At 41.3% G+C, this 19,626-nt stretch overlaps 2 protein-coding genes across 3 annotated transcripts in view; both read left to right on the top strand.

Annotated features, from left to right (window-relative positions):
- GHITM (growth hormone inducible transmembrane protein) overlaps positions 1–3,376 on the top strand; it is a 31,793-nt gene extending 28,417 nt beyond the window's left edge. Inside the window, exons 10-11 of one of the 2 annotated variants that reach the window (XR_014026712.1) lie at positions 1,156–1,218; positions 3,242–3,376. The gene's annotated coding sequence lies outside the window, so the exon portion shown is untranslated. Of the gene's footprint in view, positions 1–1,155; positions 1,311–3,241 lie in introns of both variants that reach the window. The other variant, XR_014026713.1, reaches the window with a different exon arrangement.
- Positions 3,377–9,012: 5,636 nt separating this feature from the next.
- CDHR1 (cadherin related family member 1) overlaps positions 9,013–19,626 on the top strand; it is a gene marked incomplete at its 3' end in the record, with an annotated part of 54,028 nt that continues 43,414 nt past the window's right edge. The window contains exons 1-3 of the mRNA XM_081329734.1: positions 9,013–9,908; positions 10,751–10,846; positions 17,898–18,043. Coding sequence (XP_081185860.1) covers positions 9,848–9,908; positions 10,751–10,846; positions 17,898–18,043 — 303 coding nt within the window. The 5' untranslated portion in view covers positions 9,013–9,847. The remainder of the gene's footprint in view (positions 9,909–10,750; positions 10,847–17,897; positions 18,044–19,626) is intronic.

Here is a 19,626-nt window from a genome sequence, read left to right as displayed (position 1 = left end):
AGAAAAAGAAAGAAAGAAAGAGAAAGAAAGAAAGAAAGAAAGAAAGAAAGAAAGAAAGAAAGAAAGAAAGAAAGAAAGAAAGAAAGAAAGAAAGAAAAAGATTTCAAAAATCTGGATTTCAGTTGCGCACAATTGAGCTAGTTGTACCCAACTAGAGTATTAATTTCTGTTTGTAACGGAGGGTACTCTTTGGCGCTGTGACTAAAGGTTTTCCATTGCAACTTTTGAATTCACCTGTCCGTATTTTGTGGCCATTTCGAGGTGTCAGAAAACCCGCGGAGCGCAATAGGGAAGCAATGCTTAAAGAAGTGACCTTTTGAAAGCGAGTACAATGGGCATCGATGGGTGTCAAAAAAAATATCTGTGTTTTGATTGTGACTTTCGGCATCAAGCGGAGGAAAATACTTACGCGGGGCAGGGCAGTCCTGGATTTACAACTGGGACTTCGGTTTCTAAGCCAGAGGACTGGTGAAGGAGGTGCCCCCAGTTTTGCAAACCTTTTGTTGCAAGCAAACCAGCACGGTTGTAAAGCGAAGCACGTCCTACTCCCTGATCCTTATCTCTTTTGTCCCTCCTCCTCCTCCCCCTCCCCCTCCTTTCTTTTCTTCTCCCTCCCCTCCTCCCCCTCTCCCTCCTCTTCCTCTTCCTCCTCCTTTCGTTTCCTCCTCCCCCTCCTTCTCTCTTCCTCTTTTCTTTCTTCCTTCTCCTCTTCCCCTCCTCCTCCTCCTCCCCCTCCTTCTTTCTTTTCTTCCTCCTCCTCTCCTCCCCCCTCCCCCTCCTTCTTTCTTTTTCTTCCTCCTCCCCCTCCCCTCCCCTCCCCTCCTCTTCTTCCTCCTCCCCTCCTCCTCTTCTTCCTCCTTTCGTTTCCTCCTTCTCCCCCTCCCCCTCCTTCTCTTTTTTCTTTCCCTTTCTTTTCTTCCTCCTCCTCCTCCCCCTCCTCCTCCTCTTCCTCCTCCTACTTTCATTTCCTCCTTCTCCCCCTCCCTCTCCTCCTCCCTTCTTTTCCTCCTCCACCTCGTTCTCCTCCTTCTCTTTTTCCTCCTCCCTTCTTCTCCTCGTTCTGCCCCTCCTCCTTTCTTTTCATCCTCCTGCTCCTCCTCCTCCTTTATTGGATTTTTTTTTTTGAAATTATTTTTAATTACCATTATTCCTTAGGGTCAAGAACGAGAAGGAGATGCTTGTGCAAAATGAAGAAACACCTGCCCGGCATGGACAGAAGTATGTTTCCTGTCAGTTTCTATCAGCATAAATGCAGGCCTCTCCTTGGCATGCTTTGATCAAATTTTCGAAATAGCTGCTTTGCGCCTCAGGTGAAGCCAGGACACCCCCCCCCCCTCTCTCTCTCTCTCTCTCTCATTCTCCCCCAATTATTAAAACAGCCCCTCTCTTTTTTCTTTTTTCTTTTTCAAGCTTTCCAGCAAGTTGGGGGAATAGGTAACAACTGCTTTAAGGGAACGCCATGCTTTTAATGAATTGATTTCCCAAAACAGAATAACGGGCTTGGAAGGGACCTCGGAGGTCATCTAGTCCAAACCCTCTGCTCACGCAGGAGACCCTAGACCAGACATGTCAAACACAAGGCCCGGGGGCCGGATCTGGCCCGCGAAGTGGTTTCATGCGGCCCGCGAAGCCATCCTGGAAACAGTGAGGGAACGACCCCCACTGCCTTGGCCCAGGCCCAGAGACCCTCCTTCTGCCAGAGACCCTCAGATCTGCCCCACTCCTGCCCAGGCCCCCATAGGCACCCTTGAAGCGAACGATGTAGAGCTGGCCACACCCACCCAGTAGGCCATACACACTCTAGCCACGCCCACCTGGTAGGCCACACCACCCGGCCCCTTGAGGGTAACTGCAATACTGATGCAGCCCTCAATGAAATTGAGTTTGACACCCCTGCCCTAGACCACTTCAGACAAATGGCTGTCCAGTCTCTTCTCGAAAGAGCTGGATATTTCTTCTGCTCGGTGTCAGGCTCAGGAAAAAGAGGGTCTCTTTTTAATGAGTAGCAAAAAGGTGTCAGATGGTCCACAGTGAAGGTCCAATTTATTGCTAAACAGCCCTATGGATAGGAATCTTCTCTACTAATGGGTAACACCTGCTTGGTGTTGGTTGTTGTTAGCTGCGAAGTCGTGTCCGACCCATCGCGACCCCATGGACAATGTTCCTCCACGACTTCCTGTCCTCTACCATCTTCTGGAGTCCCTTTAAGCTCACGTCTGCTGCTTCAGTGACTCCATCCAGCCACCTCATTCTCTCTCGTCCCCTTCTTCTCTTGCCCTCAACCTTTCCCGGCATTAGGCTCTTCTCCAGCGAGTCCTTCCTTCTCATTAGGTGGCCAAAGTATTTGAGTTTTAGCTTCAGGATCTGGCCTTCTAAAGTGCAGTCAGGGTTGATCTCCTCTAGGACCGGCCGGTTTGATCGCCTTGCAGTCCAAGAGACTCGCAGGAGTCTCCTCCAGCACCATAGTTCAAAGGCCTCAATTCTTTGGCGCTCAGCCTTTCTTATGGTCCAACTTTCACAGCCATACATTGCAACTGGGAAGACCATAGCCTTGACTATGCACATTTTTGTTGACAGGGTGCTTGGCGTTAGATATGGGTAAATAGGCATTCGGCAGGTCTGGGAGGGTTGCATTTAGTCTGGCTATGTGCCCACGTAGGGATTCTAGGCTGCTCCCTCTTTTAACTCTGCCCCATGTTTTGCCACTCCGTCTCTTACAAAGGAGATGTGCTGGTATTTTGAAACCACAGCCTATTCTACAGGTGAGTGTTATTTGGCAATGTTATTTTGTCCACGTTATATTAGAAGTCAGCTGGTAGAAGCCTAAACTGAACTAAGGGTGTCTACAAATAACTTTCCTCTTGACTGTCTTACTACCTTAAAAAAACAGTCATCATCTCCATCTTGATTTCTCGTTTGATAGTTCTACAGTTTAGTCTAGCTTTGCCCAGGTCGAGATTGTCTGGACATTTTAGTCCTGTTATTCACCACCAACATAGCCCAATGCATAGAATGTCAGACTAGCGATTGGGGCATCCTAGTCCCCTGTCATTTGTGAATCTCCTCAGTTAATCTCAATTAATCTCTCAATCTAACCTGCCTTATATATTGACTGTGCTAGACTTGTTTTGTTTTTTCTTCAATATGATTCTTGAAAGCTATCATTTGGTAGAGATTTCTGTATATCACATTATTTCAATTAAGTTTATTCTCTCTTTTTTTCCCCCATTTTGTCTTACAGGGATTGTTGGACAACACAAGAAATGTTTCTGTAAACCTGGTAAAACAGGCAAACCTTCCCATCATGTATTTGTTCCTGGACCACTCCCTCAAGTGTGAAGGGAAAGCTTAGACAAATACACAGTTATCAGCTCTAAATTAGCCTGTCGTTACTGTCATTATTCTGCTCTGTCATGATTTTTGGGTTCTATCAAAAGTTCGCTACTTCTGAAGGGTGGTCAGTTTGGATAGACTTTCTCAAATCAACAATGATCCCCTTTATTTTTTATTTTATTTTAATTCCATTTATATCCCGCCCTTCTCCGAAGACTCAGGGCGGCTTACAAGCTTAGCAGTAGCCTTCATTCTATGTATATGCCTGCTTATTAGGGCTTTCACACACACCCCCAAGCGGCATTATTACAAAGTCAGCTTAATTGCCCCCAACAATCTGGGTCCTCATTTTACCTACCTGGGAAGGATGGAAGGCTGAGTCAACCTTGAATAAATAAATAAATAAAACCCTTTGTTTTATTAACATTCAAAACCAGGTTATTTTTGTTCCACCAGTCCACCGAAGCCTTCACCTTCTCCCTATAAGAATCTTGTTGTCAGCCCAAATCAGACCCACCGTTGCCGGATCATCCGTATATTTCACAGTATGATTCATAGCAGACTTAGCCCAGCAGTCATGCGTCATCCGAGTGAACAGTAACGGACTCAAAACACAGCCCTGTGGGGAACCCATACTCCAAAAAAAAAATAAATGGAATTAATTGGAAACTTTTCTTCCAACTCGCACGAACTAGGGTCTATCCAGTTATGTAAGGAAGTATTAAAACCTAATAGGCCCAGTTTGTTCACCAAATGCTGAGGAATGATTGTGTTGAACGCTGAATTAAAACCAACAAATGGCATTCCCACGTGAGTATTCTCCTCCTCCAGGTGCACCAAACTAAGATGAAGCACACAAGAAAGTGTGTCGTCTGTAGAGCCGTTCTTCCGATAAGCAAGCTGTAATGAGGTCAAACGTAGGAGGAAAACATGAAACAATACAGTATATACTCCTTTAACCACTCAAAACACTTCTTCATAATGGACATGAGTGCAACTGGATGGTAATAGATAGATAGATGATAGATAGATAGATAGATAGATAGATAGATAGATAGATAGATAGATAGATAGATAGATAGATAGATAGATGATAGACAGACAGACAGACAGACAGAGACAGACAGACAGACAGACAGATAACAGACAAATGATAGATTTATTAGAAACACTGGAAGGATGGATGGATGGATGGATAAATGGATGGATAAGGTAGACAAATGATTTATTAGACGATAGATAGATGATAGATAGATAACAGACAAATGATAGATTTATTAGAAAGACACGGATGGATGGATGGATGGATGGATGGATGGATGGATGGATGGATGGATAAGGTAGACAAATGACAGATTTATTAGACGATAGATAGATAAATAGATAGATAGATAGATAGATAGATAGATAGATAGATAGATAGATAGATAGATAGATAGAGATAGATAGATAGATAGATAGATAGATAGATAGATAGATAGATAGATAACAGACATGATAGATTTATTAGAAAGACGGATGGATGGATGGATGGATGGATGGATGGATAAGGTAGACAAATGACAGATTTATTAAATAGATAGATAGATAGATAGATAGATAGATAGATAGATAGATAGATAGATAGATAGATAGATAGATAGATAGATAGATAGATAGATAGATAACAGACATGATAGATTTATTAGAAAGACGGATGGATGGATGGATGGATGGATGGATGGATGGATGGATGGATAAGGTAGACAAATGACAGATTTATTAAACAGATAGGTAGGTAGGTAGATAGATAGATAGATAGATAGATAGATAGATAGATAGATAGATAGATAGATAGATAGATAGATAGATAGATAGATAGATAGATGATAGATAGATGATAGATAGATAACAGACATGATAGATTTATTAGAAAGACGGATGGATGGATGGATGGATGGATGGATGGATGGATGGATGGATGGATAAGGTAGACAAATGACAGATTTATTAAACAGATGATAGATAGATAGATAGATAGATAGATGATAGATAGATAGATAGATAGATAGATAGATAACAGACATGATAGATTTATTAGAAATACGGATGGATGGATGGATGGATGGATGGATGGATGGATGGATGGATGGATGGATGGATGGATGGATGGATAAGGTAGACAAATGACAGATTTATTAGACGATAGATAGATAGATATAGATAGATAGATAGATAGATAGATAGATAGATAGATAGATAGATAGATAACAGACATGATAGATTTATTAGAAAGACGAATGGATGGATGGATGGATGGATGGATGGATGGATGGATGGATGGATGGATGGATAAGGTAGACAAATGACAGATTTATTAGATAGATAGATAGATAGATAGATAGATAGATAGATAGATAGATAGATAGATGATAGATAGATAGATAGATAGATAGATAGATGATAGATAGATAGATAGATAGATAGATGATAGATGATAACACAGAGAAATGATAGACAGATTTATTAGAAAGACACTGGATGGATGGATGGATGGATGGATGGATGATATTCTATACATTTTTATATATGTATATATATTCTATAATATTTCCAACTGAAACACTTAGAAGCACAGAGAAGTATTACCAGCTAGTACCATGTAATCCTCTTTTTATATATATACTAAAGAAAAAGGGACATAACTGTTGCACAAGAGTTTTCTTGAGTAATCAACTATAATTGACACTAAGCAATGGTCCTACAAAGATTTAAGCTTCTCAGCATTGTGCTATATTACATCACGCTCTCTCATCTTCTCTCTTTTTGTAGGTCCTCAAAAGAAATTTTCAATAGCTTTATTAAAAAAAAGGGGTGTGTGAGAACTCTTGAGTTTTGACAAGTGTTAAAAGCAATAACTCTTCATTCATGCGCTTCAGGAGGTTGCGTCCTTTCTGAGTGGGATTTTCTTTCTTCCAGAATTCCTCAATGGGATCACAAGCACGTAACTGGAAGAAAAGATTCAGCTTTCCGTGTTAGCCTTTGTCTCTGGAAGCTTTTGGTTTTAATTTTGTTTTAAGTCCTCTCTTGTTTCCTGACCTGATTTCTGATGGGAGGAGGAAGGGAAAGACTTTTGAATTGGATATGTCTAGGCACGGTGGCTCAGTGGGTTAGGACGCTGAGCTTGTCGATCAGACAGTCGGCAGTTTGGCGGGTCTAATCCCAAGTGCCGCATAGCAGAGTGAGTGCCTGATACTCGTCCCAGCTTCTGCTAACCTAGCAGTTTGAAAGCATGTAAAAATGCAAGTAGAAAAATAGGGACCGCTCTGGTGGGAAGGTAACAGCGTTCCGTGCGCCTCTGGCATCTAGTCACGCCGGCCACATGACCACGGAGACGTCCTCGGACAAGCGCTGGCTCTTCAGCTTTGAAATGAAGATGAGCACCGGCCCCTAGAGTCGGAAACGACTAGCACACATGTGCGGGGGGGACCTTTACCTTTACCTTTAGTTTAATGAAAAGAAGGACTGGGGTGTTCCAATATTTGAAGGGCTTCCACAAAGCAAAGGGGTTCAACCTGTTCACCAAAGCACCTGAAGGCAGGACAAAGAAGCAACGGATGGAAACTAATCAGAGAAGCAACCTAGAACTAAAGAGAAAGTTCTTGAGAACAATTAATCAATGGAACGAGTTGCCTCCAGAGGTTGTGGGTGCTCCAACACTGGAGGTTTTTAAGACGAGATTGGGCAACCATCTGTCTGAAATGGTATAAGGTCTCCATATAGGGTTGGGCTTGAAGGCCTCCAAGGTCCCTTCCAACTTGGCCATTCTGTTAAGATCTGATCCAATTTGCATCTCTGGCTCAATGTAATAAATTGAGGTGGTTTGGAGTGAATGTTCTATCAAGAATAGGGTAAACATGGGCATCCAAGTCAAGCCGAAGAACCAGCTTGAGGGGCTTAATATCTCAGCCTCTGTTTCAGCTATTAAATTCAACTGCCAAAGCATTTTAACAAACTCTCCTTTTCCTCTGCCCTGGGCCCGTCCCAGCCCTACCCGATTCTCCATCAGTCTCTCGCAACCCAAAAGTCAAGATGTCTGCCTCTTGTAACTCACTGGTTCCTATTGGCACAGAATGACCTAATTTCTCTATTTACACTCTGTCAAGATGGACAGATGGCTCTGGATGTCTCAGAGGATTAGCAGGAGGCATGCAAGGTTCTTATCCACTCCGTGCCAGAAGAGGTATTTATTTATTGATTGATTTAAAAAAAGGAACACTAATCTTTCGCACCTGACAATATTATCGGAAATGTGTAAGGAAACAGAAGCTGAACAATGGAGAAAGGGACAACATCTGCTCCGAATTTCTCATTTTATACCATGATTTTTAGGCCCATCTTTTCAATAATTGTTGATAGAGGACTGTGTTCTCTTCTTGTTCATAGCTTGCCTCAGTCTAGATCAGGCAGGGCTAGGCAACCTTGGCTCTTTTATGCCTCATGGACTTCAACTCCCAGAATTCCTGAGTCAGCATAGCTCAGTATGGAAACCTCTTCATTTCTCCTCAGCCTGGCTGGCTGAGGAATTCTGGGAGTTGAAGTCCATGAGGCATAAAAGAGCCAAGGTGGCCTACCCCTGCTCTAGATCAATATTTCTGAATCTTGTCCACTTTAAGAGGTGTGGACTTTAACTCCCAGAACGGATGGCCTTTCTAACTCGTTTCTGTATCAGTCTGATTATGATTATTATTATTTTTTGTAAAAGATAGCATATACATTCAGATTTATTTTCATATTCAGTTTCTCCTAAAGAGTACATTTTGAACAAGTTTCCTCCTCAAATGTTCATTTTTCTACCTCAGTTTGCCTGAAACATTATTTTTCCTCCTTATTTGTCACTGAACTGTAGCATTTAGAGAAACGTACGGCTCAGAACATTTCTCCTGAAGTGACTGGAGTTGATGGACTTACTCTTTGTGATAGCATAATGTTTTCTTGAGACCTATCACACTTTTTGGTGATAGGACCACAGACCATTAGAATTATTCTACTGAGGCTGGTGTGAGATTGCCATTGTATCATGTTTGACTCTCATCCACTGAAAAAATACTTACAAAGCACATTCCAGAAAGTCTTTGATTAAAAAAAAAAGTTGATTTATGTAAGAATCTTTCTGGTGATTTCCATTAAATGCATTTTTAGATTACTATTTTGTTGGTTAGATTTTCAAAATCAAAAGACAGCTCGAATTGCTCTGTTTACCAGGGATTCCCCTGATTCAGTAAGGTTTTGTGATGAAATAGGAAAAATAAGATCTATTTAGCCATCGGTGAAGATGTTTTCTCTGCAAAGTATAAATTCCAGAATAAGTTGACCTAATGACTCGATGAATTCCCCATTTTTTTAAAAAAAAAATGGCTTTATCTCAATCATGACTGATTCCAAAATATCCATTTCTTCTTTAAAGAAATAGAAAGCCAAAAATGAAATTAGGAATAAAAACTTTGCTTAAAATCGTCACTGAAGATTTTGATTGGTGATATTATTATATTAGCTCTCTGTGCTAATTATAGAATGCTTTTTCTTTTCAATGACGGGTTAAAGTTTTTTTTTTTTTAAAAAAGCACCTCCTTTTTAAGAAAATAAGTTTAAAAATAAAGCCTTTCGATCAATTCTGGACTGGCTGCCTTTATTCCACGTTCAATTTATTAATTTCCTGATCATTAAAAACACACGTGTTATCTGCGGCTGCTAATTCGAGAACATCCAGATGAAAAATTCATTGGGGTCCTGAGAAATGACTCCTTAGGTATTTGGGCGAGGGGGGAAAAAATGCAGAATACCCCGGGGAGTTGTTAATATTTTATTTATTTATTTAGAAGGGGGGGTGGGGTGGCGTTGGGAATAAGAAAAAGAAAGAAAGAAAGAAAGAAAGAAAGAAAGAAAGAAAGAAAGAAAGAAAGAAAGAAAGAAAGAAAGAAAGAGAAAGAGAGAAAGAGAGAGAAAGAAGGAAGAAAGAGAGAGAGAGAGAGAGAGAAAGAAAGAAAGAAAGAAAGAAAGAAAGAAAGAAAGAGAAAGAAAGAAAGAAGAAAGAAAGAAAGAAAGAAAGAAAGAAAGAAAGAAAGAAAGAAAGAAAGAAAGAAGGAAAGAAAGAAAGAATAGGAAAAAATGATAAGTTAAGGAATAAAACCAGCTTGCTTTTTGGATCTGGAGGTTGTTTCTTTGGACAATTGCAAGCACGGTGCAAAAAAAAAACAAAACCGCACAGCCAAGGTATAAAGATGCTGAATGCTTGCAAGGAAGTCTTCCACTGCTGGCAGAGTTAATTGGACTAATTAACTGGCAGGCAGGAACGCCTTTCAATGCCTCTGAAATTAAGTCTGGTCATCCGCTTAAACATCTTAGCAGCTATTCCTGCCTCTCCGCCAGATTCCTCATTCCCCCAACTTCTAAAGGAGGACTTGGAAGGATATTTCTCCTAAAAAATAAAACCCCTCCCCCAAATTAAGAAGAAGCGGATCCTCTTTTGGGGGTGATGAAGCAAGACAGACACTTGCCAACCTCATTATTTCTCAACCTAGTGCACGTTTGCCTCGGTAAGTAGCGGCAGAACACTCAAAACGGACGCAATGTGGGAATCAGGGCAGAGGTTTAAGCTTCGGGCGTCTTCCTGCTAATTGCAATTTTAAAAATCAAGGACTGGCATAAAATAGCATCAATAAGAAGACGACTTGCTGCGTCCTTTCCTTTTCTTCGTTTTGGCTGTCGATATATATATATATATATATATTCGCAACTTGAAATCGACTGGGTTTTTTTTTGTTGTTTTTTTTTAAAGTAAATTAATTAAAATTAAAATTAAATCAATAAATTAAGAATTGAATGATATCTTAATGGGTCTTTCCTCTTTTGTTTTTTTGTTGTTTTTTCTCTCTCTCCCTTTTGGGTTCCGCTCTTCTCTCGCAGCAAGTAAGTGATTTATTTTCTTCCAAGATTTGGGCTAAAAGCCCCCCTTTTAAAAAAAAAATTCAGGAGGCATTGTTTAAATCGCTTAGGAATTGCTTGGAGGTTGAAGTTGCTGAATGGAATTACGGTTCCCTTCTGTGCGGTTCAGGGGGATTTGGTGAAGTTTGATTAGCAAACATTTTTTTTTTTGGAGAGGGGGGCATAGATTACGTAGGTCTGCCTTATTTCCTTTCCTGTGCCTAACATCGGTTTGAATTTACAACATTGCCGGATTCATAACAATTTGTATTGTTAACGGCATAATGCAAGGTGCTTTTCGAGACGTTCAGAGCTTTCTCCAATAAAAAAAGGGTGAATTACACCTGCATATATCTAAGGGGTTGAATTGGGCTTTGTGCACAGAAAGAAAGAAAAAAGTCCCTTCACTTAATGAATGTTTCTGCCTTGAATTCTGTTTTCTCTTAACTTACAGCTCAGGCAAATTATGCACCCTATTTCTTTGACAATGGAGCCAGCAGCAATAATGGGAATATGGCCCTCTTCAGCCTCTCAGAAGACACAGCTGTGGGTCAGTGTTGTGATTTTGTGTATTTGCTGTGTGTTTAAAAAACAGAAATGTTTGGGGTTTTGTTTCTGCACCGTATTTGTTGGGACTGTAATGGCATTCTCTCCAAGTTGGGATCCTCTGGGTATTTGATCCAATTTGATTGATTCATCCGGACTATCCTTCAGGAACTCGCTTACGTATATGAAGATTTTCCTTAATTTTATCCACACAACAACACTTCTGAGTTATATTGGACTGAAAGACTGCCCCAAATTCACCTAGAAGTTTCCAGGATGGACTGAAGACACAATTTCCTGGTCCCCCTCCAATATTTTAACATCTACCCCACACTGGGTTGCTAACAGCTTCCAGAATTCCATAACTATATCTCCCCAAAAATGTTGTGCCAGTCTAGGAAAAAATCATAGAGTTATTGATCCTCTTGCCTTCTGTATTGGAGATCCTTTGATGGTGGTCAACGTAGGCAGCCTATCATTTTGTCGCTAGCCATTTTGTACTCTACTACCAGTTTACGTTATCTTTCAATGCAGTCATTCACACATTAATGATTTCTGGATAAAGTTATTGCTGGTATTTGCACACTGTTTTGTGGAACGACCCATCATGATCTGAACAAATTATTCTAGAACTCTCTTCAGTTTTCATATCGGCATGGCTGGCTTCAGATATGGTGCTAAAACCCAGCTGAACCTCATACATGAACCCAGCCATTGTTTCCTCTGGGTCAATATTAGAGGAAAAATTAAGGGTTTTTGCTAAATATTAGGGCTGTGTGAAGTTTCAGAGGTGTGCTTCATTTAGACAAAGCTTTAAGCAAAGCATTTTTTTTCCTTAAATGTAATCCAAAACAACCATTTCCTTATCTCCCAGGCTTGGAGATTGAAGCATGAAGTATAGAGAATCATCTTCTGGAAAAAAAAGTTCACCCAGTTGAGGCTGGCCATCTTTATGGAAAAGCTTTTTCTATTCCTCTGAGTTCTTCTAGGTATTCTCCACTGTCCTCATTTTAGAGGACATGGATGGAGCACATTTCTTCCTCTCTCTCTCTCTCTCTCAGTAACCACCAATTACCAAGAGGTGGAAAGGGAATAAAAGACCTTTTTTAGGGAATGCGGCAAGGAAGAAAGTGAGAAAGATCATTTTCCTACAGTGTTAGCAAAAGTGCTTCCAGGCTGAGAGACTGTAAAAGATTTCCCAGCCTGGAGATGCCTCAGCCTGGAATCCTTTAGCATGAAGGACCTCCAGATGGATGCCTTCAGTGAAGTCTGTTTACAATCCTGATGTCTCCCAACACTGGTCCATAGGAATTTGAGGACATCTACGTGGCTTTGTCAAGATGGCTTGGGTGTACCTTTCATGTAGACCAAGTAAATCAAATACTTTCAGGATCCAAATGTCTATCGAGATTTTCAGTCATACAGGTCATGGCTGTGCCAAAGGTGCTTTTCCAAAAGGATACTGGACTTCCTTCCTTCCTTCCTTCCTTCCTTCCTTCCTTCCTTCCTTCCTTCCTTCCTTTATTTATTTGAGAATGTTTTGTTTCTCATCCAAGAAGTTTCTTCAGTCAAGGATCCAAATTGCTTTACTGAAATGTAATTTCATACAGATGTAAATTCACAGAGAATACAGTAATTTCTGCCATAGTCATACAGTTGACTCCGGAACAAAGAGCAAAGCATTTTCTTGCAGTGGCAAGTCTTCAAGTCAAGCTCGAATCCGGGGGCCTACATGGATATTTGGCTTTCCTGAACAGAGTGTAGGAACCTTTTGGGAAGTGGTTTGTTCTTGCCTTCTTCTTGAGGCTTAGAGAGAATGGTTGACCCAAAGACACCCAGTTGGGTTTGTGCCTAAGGTAGGACTAGAATTCATACTCTTCTGGCTTCTATCCTGACACCAAATGGCTTCCATTGCTTTTGCTAGCCTTACCTTCATCTGGGATTGACATTGCATAACCATTAGGTACTGTCAATCTCTGCTACCATTTACTAACATCTGGTTTCAGAACATAGAATATGCCTACATTTTGGAGACCACTGGTTTGAAAGAGGGATCCAACAGGCCTCTACATTAAGATTTAACAGCCCTCTCTCAATAGAGGAGAAGGGATATGACGCTACCTATCTCCTGTTTACCACACTGTCCTTTTAGCAGTTCCAGGGTGAATTTACACCATGGTTAAGTTTCAACACCATTAAATCTTCATTGATGGTCAAGGGAGAAAAGTTCTCTGCTCCATTGGTGGAGACTCTTTTGTGAACATTTTTAATTCAAGAGTCTTGCTTGGACTCATAAAGATAAGCCTTAATTTTAATTTTCTCCTCTTTTCAGCAAGAGCTGCCAAGGATAGATTTTTAATTGGTGTTAATTCTATGCTGGAAAATGTTCTCAGAGCGTTAATGATATGGAGAGTTGGTGCTGAGAGGGTGTAAAAATTATCAGCTAGACACCGTCTGATCTAGGATAGAAATAGAAATCAACCTCTCCAGTTTTATTAACATTTTGATTGCATGCAACCAGCCTAGCATCAAACAATCTGCAGGAGGTCACCTCAGCAAAAAAAAAAAAGAGGCCGGAAAAACTAGTGGATTCCATTGGTCTGTAACTGAAGAACAATTTCTTTTTTTTTAATGAGGTCATGCAGATGAACTTTTTATATTCTCCAGTATTTTTATCATATTGCTAAGCAAACCACACCAATGCAACGGAGGTAAAATATTTCCACTTCCCTGTGAGTTTTAGGGTCAATCAATCAATCAGAATAGAGCTGGAAGGGCTGGAAGCTGGAAGACCTTGGAAGTCTTCTAGTTCTACTCAAGCAGGAGACCCAATACCATTTCAGACAAGTGGTTGTCCAGTCTCTTCTTAAAAACCTCCAGTGATGGAGCACCCACAACTTCTGGAGGCAACTTCTGGTCCACTGGTTAATTGTCCTCACTGTTAGGAACTTTCTCCTTAATTCCAGGTTGTTTCTCTCCTTGATTAGTTTCCATCCACTCTATCTTGTCTTGCCTCCTGGTGCTTTGGAGAATAATTTGATCCCCTCTTCTCAGTGGCAACCTCTGAAATACAGGAAGACTCCTATCATGTCACCCCCCCCCCATCCTTCTTTTTTCTAGATTGGCCATACTTATTTATTTTATTTTAATCCCATTTGTATCCCGCCCTTCTCCGAAGACTCAGGGCGGCTTACAATTTAAGCACAAACCAATGTGCTTAGCAATAGCAATACATGATTCCTGCAACCTTCATATGTTTTAGTCTCCGGACCTTTAATCATCTCAGTTGCTCTTCTTCGAACTTTTTTTTTCAAAGTCTCAGCCTTTTTTTTTGTAATGTGGTGACCAAACTAGGTACAGTATTCCGGGTCTGGCCTTACTAAGGTTTTATAAAGCAGTACCAATACTTTTTTGCGATTTTGATTCTGTGCTTCTGTCTTTCCCTACTGCACTGTTAAAGACCTCTCTACCCACCCACAAGTTTTCAGAAACTTCCGACAAGCACAAAATGTGCTGTCCCTGTTGCCAGTGGTTTTTTTGTTTATCACCTCTGTCTGTTTCGGGGAATATAAACATCGCCCAATAATTCAAGCACTCTTGGATGGTGCCAAAATAAGGGAAGGAAAGACAGTTTAACACCAGTCCAGCTCTGGATGACTTAAGCCTGCCTGATTCTTTAACTAGGGACAACTTGAAAACAACTTCATGGGAATGTAACACCATTGGCTGCCGGTTGCCCTCTGGGTGAGATTCAAGGTGTTGGTTATGACCTACAAAGCCCTACATGGCATGGGTCCGGATTACCTACTGCAGCACCTGCTGCCGGCATCAACTTCCCTCCGTCCAGTGCGCTCCCACAGAGTGGGCCTCCTCAGGGTGCCTCCGATCAAAGAATGTCGATTGGTGGCCCCCAGGAGAAGGGCGTTCTCTGTGGGTGCGCCAGACCTGTGGAACCACTTGCCGGTTGAGCTCCGGATGGCTCCCGACCTGCGCTCCTTCCGGCGTGATTTAAAAACTTATTTATTTGAACAATCTGGCCTGGTCTGATGGGTTTGGGGTTGGATTTAGTTTTAAACACACTTTTAGTATTGTATTATTGGGCATAATTATTTAATTCTTTTTAATCTCTTTTTTAACTTTTGTATTTACATTTTGATATTTATTGCCCTGTACACCGCCCTGAGTCCTTCGGGAGAAGGGCGGTATAAAAATTTAATTAAAATAAATAAATATATAAAATTTTTGTGGTGCGGTCAGCTGTAAGTACTGAAGGCTCCTTGAATTTCCCAATAAATAGATAAAGTCAATTCTTTAAAATATCTTACTTCTGTAAGTCATGCTTCTAACACTGATCTGATATTAAGATTGTCTGACAATCCATGGTTATTAGAGGCTTCCTGTCAGGACCCCACCCCAATCCATGTCTTAGGAAAACAAAAACTTTTGGAGTCAGTTCTAGTCCAAAAGGAATTTTTACTAGGACATGTTTGGTTGTGGAAATACAAGACAGGACTTGGTATTGTTTTACAAATTGAAACTCTATAAAGGGATCCCGGTTCAACCCCCCTTCCCTCAATCCCATTTGGTCAGCCCCCCCCATCATTTTACTTCGTGTCATCCCTTTCGTGGGGAAAAAGGAACTTGGAATCTTTATGGTTATTGCCTTCTTCCTCTACAGAATTAAACGAAGACACAGTCCAGATGCCTTCTTCCCTAACCCTCCCCTTTGTTCCCCCAGTTCAAAAGGTTTCCCTTGGTCTTTGAAATAACCTAAGGCAGGCTGAATCCACATACGCTCCTCCTTCCTTGGGAGATGGCAGAATCCATAGGGGTGGGAGATAATGTTTTAAACATACATTTATGAATGTGATATAAATGGATTCTGACACTTCCCTTGGTTTCATTTCACCCCATAATGTTCTTTCTTGCTTGGGATCAGGAAACTTGCTGAAGATTAGGATTAGGTATCAATAAAAGATAATATTTGTAGCTCAGGGTTGAAATGAGGGATCCTTGGCGCTCTTGGTTGTTTTCTTGCAGATGTTTCTTGCAGTGTTGTTTAGGGTTAGGATCATCACATTAGGATTAGGATTTTATAGAGCCTCATCCATCATTTGTCTTGGAGACGAGACCTTGCATTTCACACTGCATTTTTTTTCCTCCATCCTGACGTGATTGAACAGCTCAATTAAACTCCATGAGGTTCAAACTGAGAGTGAGTCTAAAAAAGCTTCTCACCATGCTTGATCTACAGTTTTTGACACATACCTCGATTTATCTCCTACAGCATTTTTCTACCCCATAACAATGAGGTTCTGGAACTTTCCTTTGTTGACCGGAAAGAAATTATGCTTGGATAATTTGGACAGGAGTGTCTTTGGACACAAATTTTCTCCAGAGCTTCAGCTGACCATAAGAGGTTCATCAAAGGATTGATGAACCATTTCAACTGGCCTCAATTATCTGGGAGATAATTTCTTAGAAAGACATCTCATCCTGTTCCTCTCATTTTGAATGTCCTGATCCAGCTTTATTTTTACTCAGGAGTTTTTTATAATAGTAATAGTAATAGTAATAGTAATAGTAATAGTAATAATAATAATAATAATAATAATAATAATAATAATAATAATAATGGACAATTCTAAATCGAGCCATTAGAAGACAAGAACAAGAGACTCAGGGTGGGGTAGTGATCAAGATGTGGACTGACATCATGGAAACCCAAGTTGAAATCTACTCTGAGATATGGAAGCTCACTCAGTCCAACCTACCTCAGATAATTGTTGTTGTTGTTAGTTGCGAAGTCCTGTCCAACCCATCGCGACCCCATGGACAATGATCCTCCAGGCCTTCCTGTCCTCTACCATCTTCTGGAGTCCATTTAGGCTCACGCCTACTGCTTCAGTGACTCCATTCAGCCATCTCATTCTCTGTCGTCCCCTTCTTCTATTGCCCTCAAACTTTTCCAGCATTAGGGTCTTCTCCAGTGAGTCCTTCCTTCTCATTAGGTGGCCAAAGTATTTGAGTTTTAGCTTCAGGATCTGGCCTTCTAAAGAGCAGTCAGGATTGATCTCCTCTAGGACTGACCGGTTTGATCGCCTTGCAGTCCAAGGGACTCGCAGGAGTCTTCTCCAGCACCATAGTTCAAAGGCCTCAATTCTTTGGTGCTCAGCCTTTCTTATGGTCCAACTTTCACTGCCATACATTGCAACTGGGAAGACCATAGCCTTGACTATACGCACTTTTGTTGACAGGGTGATGTCTCTGCTTTTTAGTGTGCTGTCTAGATTTGCCATGGCTTTCCTCCCCAGGACCAAGCGTCTTTTAATTTCTTGGCTACAGTCCCCATCTGCACTGATCTTGGAGCCCAGGAAAATAAAATCTGTCACTACCTACATTTCTTCCCCATCTATTTGCCAGGAATTGACAGAGCCGGATGCCATGATCTTGGTTTTCTTAATGTTAAGTTTCAACAGATAATTATAGTGGAAAGTAAACCTGTGTGGAATGAGTTGCATGTATACCACCTTTAGTTCCATCCAAATGCTAACCAGCCCTGACCCTGCTTAGCTTTTGTTGAGATCAGTCCAACTCAGTTGGCTGATGGAACCAATGAAGGCAGTTTGGTGTAGCGATTAAGGCATCAAGCTAGAAATTGAGAGGCATGAGTTCTAGTCCCATCCTAGGCAGAAAGACAGCTGGTGACCTTGGAGCACCCACACACTTTCAGCCCTAGGAAGGAGGAAATGGCCAACCCCTTCTGAAATCTTGCCAAGTAAACTGCAGAGACTTTTTCAGAGAGTGGGCAGGAGTCAATTGAGACTCGATGGCCCAGAAACACAGACCTGGTCAACTAGGCACAACCGAAGTAATCCAAAATAGATGGAGAACATTAGAACTGACTTTCCAGAATGATGGACATTGCAAATTAGTTATTATCATGATTTCCATAATCGCCGTGTCCATAATACAATAATAATGTCAACTCTTAGCAAAAAGATTTAAAAAGCTCTGCAAAAAAAAACACCTCACAAAACCTCTTACTGTTGTAGGCACACATGTTTATACACTAAATGGAACAGATCCCGAAGGAGATCCGGTAACCTATGGCGTGACCTTCGAAGCAGGTTCAAGGAAATACTTTGCCGTGGATGAAAACTACGGAAATGTCACCCTGATTGCAGAGCTTGATCGCGAGGTAAAGCACAGAAGGATCTTTCTGAAAATCTTACTTACTTTCCCCTGGCTGTGGTGATCTTGGTCTGAATTAGGTTATGTAAAATTCAAAAAGGAATGGAGCTGAGAAAATCAGATGATTAGATGCTTCCTATCATTTGGAAAAAAAGGGACGCGGTGGCTCAGTAGATTAAGATGCTGAGCTTGTCGATCAGAAGGTCGGCAGTTTGGCGGGTCGAATCCCGAGTGCCGCCTAACAGAGTGAGCGCCTGTTACTTATCCGAGCTTCTGCCAGCCTAGCAGTTCGAAAGCACATAAAAATGCAAGTAGGAAAATAGGGACCACTACGGTGGGAAGGTAACAGCGTTCCATGCGCCTTTGGTGACTAGTCGTGCTGGCCACATGACCACGGAGATGTCCTCGGACAAGCGCTGGCTCTTCGGGTTTGAAACGGAGATGAGCACCGGCCCCTAGAGTTGGAAACGACTAGCATGCATGTGTGGGGGAACCTTTACCATTACCTTATCATTTGGAAAAAAAAGTTCTCCAGAGATCTAGTCTACAATTCTTCATATTCGTTATTCTGGTTTGCTGACAGGATTGCTCAGTCCATCTGTGGTCTCAAGGGGTATAGCCCAAATGTAAATTTATTGTTAAAATAACTATCCAGAGATCTCTTATCTGTTATAGAGCCCTGGGCATTCTAACTTCAATTGCCACCAACAGTTGAATCTATGATTAATATAATACACCCAGCATAAACAGAATCTAGTTATGACAAATATTTGTGTTTTTTCTCATGGCTGCCTCTTTTTGAAGAGTAATTTGGATTATTTTTGGCTGATTATTGGATTATTTTTGACCAAGTCTAAATTATGTACATTTCATGCAGGAACTGAAAGAAAACATTGTGTCATTGTTAATTATCACAGAAGCTTACTCTCAGGTAAATACAGGTTGTCCTCAACTCACAGGGGGTTGTTTAGTGGCTGAAGTTACAGCAGCACTAAAAAAAGTAACTTTTTTACACCTACAGCTTCCCCGTGGTCACATGATCCAAATTCAAATGCTGGGCAACTGATTCATATTTATGACGGTTGCATGTTCCGCAGCCAGATTCACTTAACAACCATGTTACTAACTTAACAATTGCAGGGATTCCCTTAACAACTGTGGCAAGAAAGGTCACAAAATGGGGCAAAACTCACTTAACAATAGAATTTTGGGGTTCAATTGTAGTCATAAGTCGAGGACTACGTGTATGGTCATATTTGCCTAGGCCAGGGGTAGGCAATCTTGGCTCTTTTATGACTCGTGGACTTCAACTCCCAGAATTCCTGAGCCAGCCACGCTGAGGGGAAAGGGAGAGGTTTCCAAGCTGAGCCATGCTGGCTCAGGAATTCTGGGAGTTGAAGTCCACGAGTCATAAAAGAGCCAAGGTTGCCTACCCCTGGCCTAGAAGTAAGTCCCATTGAACTTACAGGACTTGGTTCTGGGGAGACACTCAGGCACTAGGTTGTGAATTTGCATCATAGCATTTATGTTGTGGGATTGCATTGCTCAATTTTTTATTAAATCCAAAGTGAAGAGAAATCAGTTATTTGT

This window comes from Vipera berus (genome assembly GCF_964194415.1).
Source record: "Vipera berus genome assembly, chromosome: 5".
Taxonomy (NCBI): Eukaryota; Metazoa; Chordata; class Lepidosauria; order Squamata; family Viperidae; genus Vipera; species Vipera berus.
This window is presented reverse-complemented; position numbering and strand designations above follow the sequence as displayed.